This window comes from Jaculus jaculus, chromosome 3 (genome assembly GCF_020740685.1).
Source record: "Jaculus jaculus isolate mJacJac1 chromosome 3, mJacJac1.mat.Y.cur, whole genome shotgun sequence".
In the NCBI taxonomy this organism is placed as follows: Eukaryota; Metazoa; Chordata; class Mammalia; order Rodentia; family Dipodidae; genus Jaculus; species Jaculus jaculus.
The window spans coordinates 135,081,586-135,093,870 of record NC_059104.1 but is presented as its reverse complement, the minus strand read 5'-3'; the positions used below and the strand labels follow the sequence as shown (position 1 = coordinate 135,093,870).

The following is a 12,285-nucleotide window of genomic DNA, read 5'->3' as shown; positions in this document are numbered from 1 at the left end:
TGCCACTGTTTCTATTTTCTTGGTAAACTTTCTTCTGAAGCTGCTTGCAGAGTGACATATGTTCTTTGGAATACAACTATGTGACTCTTGTTTCTAGATGCATTTGGTCTCAATTAGTAGTTGGAAATGATTAAAAACTTCTTGCATGACTTGCAACCTGGCTCTTCCTAGAGCAAAACTTACACATTTTCTAATCTAAGCAAATTGTTGGTAAAAATATTCTTCTAAAAATTTGTATTTTCTGAAAACTCTTAGCTTGGAAGTTGGGAAAGAAACCTCTGGGGCTCAATAAAGATGAGTTATTAATCCTGAATCCATTGTCATCAGGTGCCTTCTCTATCATGTATGGGCTTCAGACTTTAAGATGAGCCTTTCCCCTCCCCCTTCCTACCGCAATTTCGTATGCTTTTTCCATTTATAGTTTCAATAGAACTACTGGCCACTGGGGCTTATTTTGTAAAGGAAATGTAGTATGTTCATATAGATAACAATGGTGTGGTTTTTCCATTAAAAATATTTCTGTACACTAATCCTTGGCAAAACAATCCATCCTGCAGTGCCTCCCTCTCTACAGGCTCCTTCCACCATCATCCTTGCTGAATCCTTTCTTCCGTGGCCTCTTAAATGTTGTGCCTTTTCAATTTCATCCCTCGTTATTCTCTTTCCTAAGAACAATGGCATGGACTTTCAAATGTCTTCCATTTAACTTTAAACTTGGGGTCTAGCCCTTTTCTCGACAGATTTGTCTTCTCATGGGGTTACATTCTACATTAGCTGAAAAGGCATTTACAAGCCTACCTTAAACATGCCTACAACGTTTATATCAGTCTAAAGATGGATAGGCTCACCCAACACAAACCCCATTTTATAATGCAGTGTTGGATCTCCTATGTTATGTATTAAATACCATACTGACAGTGAAACACCATGGCTCTATAAGCAAAGGAGACATGGATAGGGCTTTTGTAGACAGGATGGGATATGAAAGCACAAAATCCAATAAAAGTTGGAAATGTAGTTCATTAGGGAGTATTGGTTCCTTCCTCTAGTGAGCCATGGCTTGCTACCACTGCCTAGTATCTTCAGAGAATATAGGACTATTTATCACTAACCTGGGAAAGCTCAAGTTTCATAAACTGGGGTTTTGTTTCCACTGGGTACTAATGGTAAGTCTATGTAAGCATCCACATGCATCCTGCAAAGGCCACTTGAAGATCCTCACACTTGCTTTCTTTTATTCTAATAGCACAGTATATGGCATAGCATCTATGTCTTCTATTTATCCCAACCAGAAACTTGGGTATTGTGAAACCCATCCTCACCCAACCTCTCTCTCTATTCTTAACTTGCCACTGCTGTGGTGTACCACTTCTACCCTAGATAGTGGCAACAGATTCCTTCCAAAGTAATCTATTAGGTCCACCCTCCATCCATGACCTGAAAACATTTCTACTTTTCTTAAAGTCCAAACCCCTCAAACATAGCCTAGCAGTTCTGTCAAGATCTGACTACAGGAGTCGCTTTACTTCTGTGTCCACAAGCCAATTTCTGAGCTTTTTCCGGGGTCAGTGGAGACTCTGTACACTTTGAAGATCCCATACTTGCCCTAGTATACCCTTCCCTTTTCCTGATGAAATCACATTCAATTTTCTCTTACCACCCTCAACCTTCAACTAGGAAAACAGCAGTCCCAGAAAGCCTTTTATATAATCAAGCCAGGATTGGGCAGCTTAGCCAAATGCTCCCTGTCAAAAGCACAGTATTTACCAAACTGCATTGACTTCAAGTATTTTCCAGTTTGCTTGCCCTCCATCACTACCTTCACCAGGTCTGTGTCCAGTCTGATCCCATAAAAATAACAATTAAAAAAAAAAAGACTACAAGGCTCTTGCGATAGGCACCAAACAGGTATTTTTGGATAAATAAACCATGTAGAAAAACTAGCAAGAAGTAAAGCTAACATTGACTCCTGCCTGCAACCAGATCTTAAGATATTGCAACATTAGTAGTAACCCAGCTACCCACTACACCCTTCTCTGAGCAGCCAGTGGTCTTTTTTTTTTTCTGGTAGGGGGGTTAAGGTAGGGTCTCATGATAGCCTAAGCTGACTTCGAACTCATTTTGTACTTCCAGGTTGATCTTGAACTCACAGTGATCTTTGCGAGTGCTGGGCATGAGCCACCATGACCAGTTGATCTTTTCAAAACATAAAAGAGAGGCTATAATTGCTCCACCATAGCCTGCATGATCTGTAGCCTATCCACAGCCCTTTAATATTTCCAATCATTCCTCCCTTGTGGTGGTCTTTCTTTAGTTTCTAGAAGGAGCAAAGCTTATTCCAAAACCAGGGGCTTTGCACTTTTTACTACTCTTATCTGTCAATGTCTTCCCCTATATCTTAGCTTGGCTAGCTTTTTAATCATTCAAGCTGCTCAAAATGTCATTCTCTCAGAGGCCTCCCCTGACTATCTAAAGTAGCCCATCAGGCTGGAGAGATGGCCCGGTGGTTAAGACGATTGCCTGCAAAGCCTAAGGACTCCAGTTCGATTTCCCAGTACCCACGTAAAGAAGATGCACAAGGTGTCACATGCATCTGGAGTTCGTTTGCAGTGGCTGAAGGCCCTGGCGCACCATTCTCTCTCTCTCCTTGGAAATAAATAAGTAAATAAAATTTTAAAAAATGAGATGCCATCACATGCTATTCAAAGTCTATCTGATTGCAATTCCATCTTTCATGTTGTCTCTCCAACGACTAGACAGGCCAGTAAACACTTGCTGAATGAATAATAATCTTAATAAACATTCTTTAATAAGCTCATTTCGCATCCACTGCGCTTTATTGGGAAAAGCCCTCGAACCCGCATTGCGACCCCAGGCAATGCTGTCTTCCAGGCTGGGCGAGGCACCCGCCCCTCGGAAGCTCACCGGGTTCCAGAGACATACCAGGACAGGGCTTTCTCCTCGCTTCGTCAAGGCCGAACTCCCAGTACCGACCCATTCCTTCAATCTATGGTCCACATGCTTCTCACGGCACCTAGCTCAGCAATCGCTTGGCTTTACCTGTCAGTGAACTGCCTAAGGCCACGCTGCCTTTGCACCGCCATTCGCGCTCACATCTGCCCCCTCCGGGCCACCGTACTTCCCGGAAAATACATGCTAGCCCCGCCCTTCTCGCACGCGCAGAAGCTCCATTCCTAGTACAGTGTCGCTTAGCAACCACTTCGAGTCTCTTTGCTGGGGGGGCGGGAAACAGAACCTCGGAAACCACCGCGGGGAAGCCGAGGAGGAAATGAATGTGGCCAATCCGAGAGAAGTTCTAGTCCCAGACGGCCCGCCTCCTCTAACTGTCGCGAATCCGCTGGCAGCTTTACGGCACCCAGGGGGTGGGGGCTGCTGGTGTAAGGAGTAGAGAAGGAAGCAACCAACCAACCAAGTCGTCCGCGCCCCTCCCGCCCCCACCCACCCCGGACCTGGTTTACGGCTCGCAGCTCGGGCTCCAGTGCGGCCGCTGATTGGTTGCTGAAGGCTTGGTCCCATCCCAGTGACCCCAAAGTGCTGGAGGGAGGGGGTGGGGGTGGCCCAGTGCAAAGTGCATCCCGAAAGCCCCCTGTCCGGACATCCCGCTGTTAGCACTTCGGACCCCGGAAGACTTTGGGACCTCGGTGTCTCCCGACCTCCAGAGTCTCTCGGTAGCTGGAAGCCTCCGGCCCGGCGCGCGGCAGAGCCCCCCTGATCTGAACCCCTGGACCGGGACTGCCCTCCCCCTACCCCAACCCGAGCGGGCACTTCGCCCCTGCACCCCTTCCCCGAGGCTGCTGGGCGGCCGAGACCTCCCCCCACACATCCCGCAGCCTGCTCGGCTGTCTGGATGCTCTCTGGGCTGGGGCCGTGAGGCACGGAGGAAGATCAGGAGCACGGTGTCCGGCCCTGCCTGTGGTGTTTCTTCAATGGAGAAGTTGGTGAAGGTGGAGGAGGTTGAAAGGAGGAAGGAGTGCTGCAGCTGAGGAGACAGGTAAAGTCAGTTACCTTCCCCGAGGGGAAGGGGGACTGGCTGGGATGTGGAAGGGGGGGAGGAGGAAGAAAATCACCGCTTTTGCCTGCCTGCCCTGCCACTCTCCAAACCTTTCCTTTGCACCCCCTTGCTCAGAGTCCTCTCCTCATCCCTGGACCACTCGAGAGCAGGAAGGGGGTCTACCAAGTCACCAGAGAAGCAGCAAGCGGAGTACTTGGGTCTAGCATCCTCTATAAAGGTAATGAGCCAGCCCTCCCCTCCCCCACTGTTTATTCCTGGCCCCTACCTCATTAAGCAGTGCTTTCTTTTCTGGGTGCTTGGTTGGGGGAATGCAAGCTTTCCTAGACCCTAGTTTCCTAGCAAAATAAAAAGCACCACCGTTCATGATCTTGTAAGATCTTAGTAACTTCTCTACCCCCAAAATGTATTTCCTCCCTTCCAGTTCAGTGTTTCCGTGTTTTGCATTATCTGCTAGTACACTGTGCCATTTACTCTGCTCTGAGGCTTTGAGACCTTTTTATAGCTCCCCCCTTACTTATTCTCATGGGAATTCTTCAATTCCATGTTAATTGCTTGTTAATTTTGAGTCACTCTGCTTTTTAATTAAACCACAATTTACTGTTTTCCCCACTTAGTCTTTCTATCACTTTTTCTGTATCTCCATCAGGAAATCCTTTGACTTTACCTGGTAATGGTTTAATAGGGGCAGGTAAATTGATGGCTTGCAATTTAATGAGTTTCAGAAATAATTTGATTTTTTTTCAAGTAAAAAGTGAATCTGCACCATAAGTGAGTGAATTATGTGGTACAAGTTTATTCGGGGCTTTTGCATGTTGGTATGGAATCAATTCACATTGTGAGTTGAAATTGTTATAAAGAAATATGTAATACTTGTTACACTCAAGCATTCTAGGCCAAGGTAGAAAAATTTACATGTCGCTGTTTAACAATGTGACAGTCAGGAGTTTTTAAAACTAAGTAATGTTTCCATGAGTTTAGATATGCAGGGCCTACTTTTGGCAGTTACCACACTTGTTTTCTCATTTTAAAACCCTTATAAAGAGAATTCCCTAATAGTTCATGGGATTACATTTCTGCTGCCTCTGAAATGCACTGAAAGTAAGTTCAGGACATTAATATAAAGAAGGGATAGTTGCACAAGTTAATTCTGAAACTGCCTAATGAGTAACTTTGTAACACCCATTGTCGAGAATTAAAATATTTGTTAATATTGGAGTTAATTTTAATATATCAAATGTTTAAGGAATTTTTGGTACAAAGGTTTTTGTTTTTTGGTTTTTGGTTTTCGAGGTAGGGTCTTACTCTAGTTCAGGCTGACCTGGAATTCACTCTGCATTCTCAGGGTGGCCTCAAACTCATGGCGATCCTCCGATCTCTGCCTCCCTCCCAAGTGCTGGGATTAAAGGCATGCACCACCACGCTGGCTTTGGTACAAAGTATTTAAAATAGCAGAGTTCTTTTGTTTTTATTTACTCTGTTCCTCTGGAGTATGTGTTTTTATTTCTCATGACATAGTTAAAGGTACTTTTAAGGGCTTATGAGGGCTTGCATATTTTTGTAGACCTGGAACTGGACCCCAAAAGGAGCGTTTATTCTAAATGGAATTTAAAATTAGTATCTACTAACTAAACATGAGGGGCACATACCTGTAATCTTGGAGGCTGAGTCAGAGGGTTCCTATGGCAGAGGGATGAAGTGTTTGAGGCCATTCTGGGCTATATAGTGAGACCCTGTCTTAAAAAAACAAAAGAAAAAACATCATTATCTATTAGTGACTGTTTCATGGCAGAAATCTAGGGCAGCCATCAAGGTAAAACTAGGCAGAAGTCTATCAAGTTAAAGGTGCTGCTTATTATTCCAAGTATGAAACAGAAGAGTGATACCTAGTGATTATTTTAGAACTTTTCAAGAAATGCTCAAATATCTAGAGTGTGCTTTAAAGATCCAATGTAGTATGTATTGTCTGATTAAACCTACATTTTTTTCTTTTTCTGCTTTTGAGTAGAGCTTACCTAGCACTTATAAGTGAGAGATAATATTCACTTGAGTTAGTAAATGGGGCCCTCGTTGAACTTGTAAAGAGAGGGATCTGCTTTCTCCTTGTTCCTAACCAGTTTATTCTCACTGCTTAAATAAAGCATGGATCTACTCACCTTGTAGTGGTTTTCCTAAAATTGAGGAATATGTATACATACATACATACATACATACATACATACATATGCATATATATACGCAATTATTCAGAGATATATATGAATATTTCCTAATAATTTACGTGGTTGAAAATGTTTGGTCTAGGTTATGCCAGATAATTATATATTTAATGTGTGTATTTATTTAACATCATGACCAGTTAGCTTATATTTCTCCACCTGGCTGACACGCTTGATGAGCTCCACTTATAGCTAATTTTATTGCAAGTCGCATAGTTTTGGAAAAGAACTCATCTGATTTATTTGATAACCACTTATCTGGAAAAAAGTCACATAGGAAGAGCAATTGGTGGTGTTCCATAATGCATCTTGAGTATATTTTGACAAGTTCTTACGTTCTTATACCTAGTGATGTCATTCACAATTAGTGTGATATATGTGATGACTTTGTTTTATTCACATTTAGCTTAATTCCTGCCTCTCGTTTCATTCGCAGTTAAATGCACTCCCTAACTGCACTGTTCTTGTAAACTTTTGAGGCATTGCAAAGAGGCAGCCAATATGGAATTGGTGTACATGGGTTAGTTAGTAAGACCATGTCCACAAAACCTCTTCATCATAGTTCTGAGTTGAGATGGACTAGTGAATTCTAAAATTTTCATTTCTCCCTCATCTGTACTTCATGAACATTACTTGATTCTGCTACAACTTACATGAAGTTGTACATGTTAGTAAACACAGAGGCTCAGCCATTTGGAGGAAATATGATATCCTTGTTTCAGATCATAAACCTGTGGCATGTTGAGCGATACTAAAATAACACTTGTGTTTTATTTTGGGTGCCAGGCTCTTGATTGCATGAGTGGAGCGTGATAGCGTGCATGTCAGCCATGCTGTGTATTTCTATTGGCAGTATGTTTCTGCCTCCGCTTCTGTTGTAGGTCTTGAGAGCTCCTGATAGATTTTCTCCACCTCCCAGCCAGTATCTGTAGAGCTGGCTGTGTCTTTCTTCAGCGGCTGTATCTCTGTTTACTCTGCAAAGAAACGTTGATTTCTCTTTTTGAATAGTAAACTATCACCTAAACCAGGTGATAGATAGCTACTACTAGGTGTGAAATCAGGAAGCACAGGTCTAATTTATATCACTCCAAAACTGAAAGTGGTCACTGGCATATAGTCAGAGGGAAGAAGATACTAAATTCTGCTCCAGCCGGAGGGAGCTACATGGGGAGATGCTGTTTAGACAAATCATTTTGAGTGAAAATAAAAATATAAAAATTATTAATACCCAGTCTTAAGCTAATGGAAATTTCAAAAATATGTGCTCAAATTTGGTGAAGGCACTCTCTCTCCTTTCCTCCCCCCTCCTTCCTTCTCCTTGTCCTCTCTTCCCCCCTCCCTTTCTCCCTCCTCCCCCATGTATGTATGTATGTATGTATGTATACACACATACACACACACACACACACACTCATATATATATGTAATTTGTTTTGCCTCCCCCACCCAAGGTAGGGTCTCCTAGCCCAGGCTGACCTGGAATTCACTGTGTAGTATCAAGGTGGCCTTGAACTCAAGGCAGTCCTCCTACCTCTGCCTCCTGAGTGCTGGGATTAAAAGGCATGCATCACCATGCCCGGCCTGTTTTGCTTTTTAAGATAGGGTCTCACACTAGGCCAGTCTCACCTGGAATTTACTATGTAGTCTCAGGCTAGCCTTAAACTCACAGAGGTTCTCCTACCTTAGCCTTATGAGTGCTGGGATTAAAGGTGTGCACCACCACACCTGGCTTACTTAGGCTATATCTTTTTTAAACACGTTTTAAACGTATCTTTTTTTCTTGGGTATTTTCTACTTGAAACTTATTCTGTCAGTATTAATTTTCTTTTAACTATGTGAAGCAATAACTTTGGTTTAAACTAAATAAAGTTCACTTGACAACTATAAGGAAACTAGGTGACAGTTTTATCTTAATTCCTAAATTTGAAGTTTCTGGTGTGGTCTTCAGCATAAACAGGAGCCTAGATTATCTTTGAATGTGTAGAATGGAAAAGATAAATTAGCCAAACAAAAGCATAATATTAACATTGGGGATATAACCACATGTGAACCACATATTGGGGAAATGATTCATTTTGAAACATAATTCTAAAGTCTTTCATGTTTGTGTGCTGATGGTTCTTTTTCTGACTGAAACCACTAGTAGAATTTCTAGAGATTTTCCTGCCAAGTGTCAGTACTTCCTGAGTCCTTAAGTCATCATTTGTTTAAGAGAACCTTACATTGAATGTATGTTCATTAGCAAAATTTCCTCCTTTGTCATTATACCTGTGTTTTAGAGGTGACTGCCATGAGCTGTCATGTAGCTAAGCTTCCATTGGCTTTCTCCATTCTTCCCTCTGTGGCTTTCCTTGGAAGTTTTTAAAAGTCACTTTTGCTATTGGACGTTGTATTTGTTAAGTTCCGTGGTCATTTTTCTCCTTATTTATATATACTTGAGTACCTGTGCTCTGTTAGGTACATTTCCCCTAGGGTAGCTCCAAGAGAATATTCTTGACTAATTCATGGTTTGGACTATGGGGATGTTTTGGTGATAGTCATTGTCTGTCTAATTCATAATAGTGCAGCTGACAGAGATCCTGTGCACAAGGTACATGTGTGCATTTCCCTGTAATAATGAATGCAGCAGATACGTGCAAGGAGTGCTTTTGTGGTTTAAAATCTATGGCTGTTGGGTGGAGGAGGTGGCTTAGCAGCTAAGAAAACTTGCTGCACAAACAAGGACCTGAGTTTGATTCTAAGCACCCATATAAAACGCCAGGCATAGTCATGCATGTCTGTAACCCCAGTGTTCAGGGGGAGTGGAGACTGGAGTATCACTGAGGTTCCCTGGTTAGCCTGTCTAACTGAAAAACAAGGAGATGCAGGCTTAGAGAGAGATGTTGTCTCAGGGGAAACAAGGTAGAAAAGCAATGGAGGAGGACACTGGACATCTTCCTCTTGCCTCTGAGTCTGCATGCACATAGATACCAAGAAAACCAAGCAGCGGTGATTGTTTCAGAAAAGGGTAAAACTAAAACCTTAAATTTTCTAGGATTACAAAAATTCGTTTTAAATGTGCAAAACAGTTTTCTACGTCCGTATGCTGTGCTGAGCACACAGCAGGTATTCCATGGACATCCATTTTCTTGTTGGACTACAGAAAGGAAAGGAGGAAGTCAGATTATTCTTTAGGTAGAATTGACACAGTATATTGCTCATATGTCTTTCTTGTGAGAAGAAATACTCTCACTATCTTTTAAAAAAAAATCATTGTTTACTTGCAAGCAGAGAGAAAGAATGAGAATGGGCACACCAGGGCCTCTTGCCTTCTCAAGCAAACTCTAGACACACATGCTACTTTGTGTGTCTGGCTTTACATGGGTACTGGGGAATCAAACCTAGCTGTTAGGCTTTGCAAGCTAGTGCCTTACCAGCTGAGCCATCTCTCCAGTCCATCACTTCATCTTTTAACACCCAGCCCTTTCTTGATATTATTAGTTAATGCCTTCTTCAGTGCCGTCCTTGTGTCTCTTCTCCATCATGCCCAGCTGCCTCTGAAAGTACAGATGGACAGTTGGAGGCCAAAAGAAAACACAACAAAAGCAAAACAAAACAAAAACCCCCACAAGGACTCTATAGGCTTGAAGTCACATTTCTTGTCTCTGGGGAGGCCGGAGGTGCTGAGGATCTGCTTAGAAGTCAAGTATCTGATAATGTTCATTCTTGACATGTAACTGTTGTGTCAATGAAAACTGGTTCAGGTTCTGGATCTGCTTTGTCCCTGTGCCTGTGGGACATTACTGGGGTTTTCCTTGAGCACTTCCTTGCCTTCTGGCACTGGGAGATTGTCCAGGCCATGTCTGAAAAGATTGTTCTGCTCTATGGTTTTATACTTTGCCTTGAAGAAGTTGTTCTGGTCATAGCTACTTCATTTGTTTGGAAATAGGTAGGATGAACTCATTTTAGTTCTAAGTGCAAGTGAACAGTCTAGTTGTTCAAGACTTTAGACAGCTTTAGACATGGAAAGGTAAGAAGTGAAAAGAACTAAAGGAAAGTGTGACCATTCTAGTGTGTAGCTAGCAGTGGCTACAGCTGTCACATTTTTCTACAGTGTGTCATACTCATGAACTGTCCTTTCTTTGCCTGAAAGTTTTAAGTGATAGAGGCAGTTTTTCCTCCATCACAAGAAGAGATGACATTTCTCCCAACTGGCAATTCTTAGAGTGATCCAAGGATGTCAGTTTCCATGTATCCTTAACCTGAATGGGGTTTACAGAGCTAGCATTCTCTTGGAATGGTAAAAGATGCCTTTCTTTTTCTTTTTGTTGTTGTGGATTTTTCCCCCTTCCAGAATTCTGGGGAAGCTGGCAAACTCTTGTTAATGTTTTACCTAGCTCCTTGTATGCAGAAGGAGCAGTACTGACTGGATGCCTTCCAGGCGTATGAAGAACCTCCACTTAAAGATACAGTCCTATCCTAGTTTACATTTTGCTCTGAGTACCTATTGTGTTGAAAGTATACATCCCCCTCCCACCTTAGGTCATGTTTAGAAAGAGCAGGTGACTAACAGTGTCAGTTAAAAAGGAAGTCAGGGCTGGAGAGATGGCTTAGCAGTTAAGGCCCTTGCCTAAGAAGCCCGAGGACCATTCCCCAGTACCTTAACATAAGCCAGTTGCACAAGGTGGCTCCTGCTTCTGGAGTTTGTAGTGGCTAGAGGGCCTGGTGCACTCATTCTCCCCCCCCCCCTTTTCTCTCTCAATAAATAATTTTTTTTTTTTTTAACAAAAGAAAGGGAGTCTGAAGACACATTCTCATTGGGGAAAAGAAATCTGCTGGCATCCAAATTCCATGTGGGATTTTTTGTTTCCTTAATTTGCACTTCTCACAAGTTATTGGGGATGGGGTTCCTGATAGGGAATACATGTGATTGTACTTTGGATAGTACTATGTAACTAGCAAGATCGTTTTCTATAAGAATTTCTCTGAGTTCTTTCTCTATAAATTTGTTATAAAACTGCTGAAGTTTAAGGTCACTAAAGAGTAGACCATGCAGGCAACTATGATTCTTTATTATTGTTTTTGTTTTTTTTTTAATTTTTTTTTATTTATTTATTTGAGAGCGACAGACACAGAGAGAAGGACAGAGAGAGGGAGAGAGGGAGAGAGAGAGAATGGGCGCACCAGGGCTTCCAGCCTCTGCAAACGAACTCCAGACGCGTGCGCCCCCTTGTGCATCTGGCTAACGTGGGACCTGGGGAACCGAGCCTCGAACCGGGGTCCTTAGGCTTCACAGGCAAGCACTTAACCGCTAAGCCATCTCTCCAGCCCGTGATTCTTTATTATTGTAAGTAATTTTTTTGTATTGTTTGATTTGTTTTCAGGTGAAGAAGGCTCTTTTGCTCTTAGCTTGTACACACTCAGACCCAGTTCCCCATGATGCTGTATCTTCATGATGGTTATTAGGCAACCCGTATGCCAGGAAAAGAGACACTCTTCCATAAGGTAAGATGACTGAGGGTCACTGGTCATCTGTACGTACTATAGGGAAACCTATTGGACTTGAACTTTTCTCCTTGAAATTAGCTAATAAGGGAGGCAAAGGTGTAATTATAGTAGGGTATATGCTTAAAATGTATAAAGCCTTGGGTTTGGTCTTAGGCAGAAATAGAATTGATAAAACAAAATAGAATATTTAAAATTTGTTTTAAAAAAATGAACACACTAAAAGGAAAATGTTTGTTTTGATATTGTTTCCATCTTTTTCTTGCATAGTAGGCCCAAGATAGCTGCCAAGATAATCCTCCTGTTCAGAAATACTCTGCTAGAGATGGTTGTTTAGAGTGAATAGTAAGTTACCATTAATTCATTCTGATAATCCTCAACATTTTCTGTATAACACTGACAGCACTTTTCAAAAACCTATTCTGAAAGTTTATGTTAAATTTTATTATTATTATTATTTTAATTTTTTTTTTTTTTTTTTTTTTTTTTTTTGGTTCTCCAGGCAGGGTCTCACTCTAGCCCAGATTGACCAGGAATTTACTCTGTAGCCTA

General features: G+C 42.1%; 2 protein-coding genes across 18 annotated transcripts in view; one reads left to right on the top strand and one right to left on the bottom strand.

Annotated features, from left to right (window-relative positions):
• Positions 1 to 3,131, bottom strand: part of Lins1 (lines homolog 1) — a 39,999-nt gene extending 36,868 nt beyond the window's left edge. For 10 of the 13 annotated variants that reach the window (XM_045145156.1, XM_045145158.1, XM_045145154.1 and 7 more), the window contains exon 1: positions 2,944 to 3,129. Coding sequence is in view for 1 of the 13 variants with exons in the window: in XM_045145152.1 (XP_045001087.1) it covers positions 3,061 to 3,104 (44 nt within the window). In the remaining 12 variants the exon portion in view is untranslated. Of the gene's footprint in view, positions 1 to 2,925 lie in introns of all 13 variants that reach the window. The other 3 variants (XM_045145152.1, XM_045145157.1, XM_045145161.1) reach the window with 3 other exon arrangements.
• A 352-nt stretch (positions 3,132 to 3,483) lies between these two features.
• Asb7 (ankyrin repeat and SOCS box containing 7) overlaps positions 3,484 to 12,285 on the top strand; it is a 43,318-nt gene continuing 34,516 nt past the window's right edge. For 2 of the 5 annotated variants that reach the window (XM_045145958.1, XM_045145959.1), the window contains exons 1-4: positions 3,484 to 4,012; positions 4,148 to 4,250; positions 11,613 to 11,733; positions 12,004 to 12,078. The gene's annotated coding sequence lies outside the window, so the exon portion shown is untranslated. The remainder of the gene's footprint in view (positions 4,013 to 4,147; positions 4,251 to 11,612; positions 11,734 to 12,003; positions 12,079 to 12,285) is intronic. The other 3 variants (XM_045145957.1, XM_045145955.1, XM_045145956.1) reach the window with 3 other exon arrangements.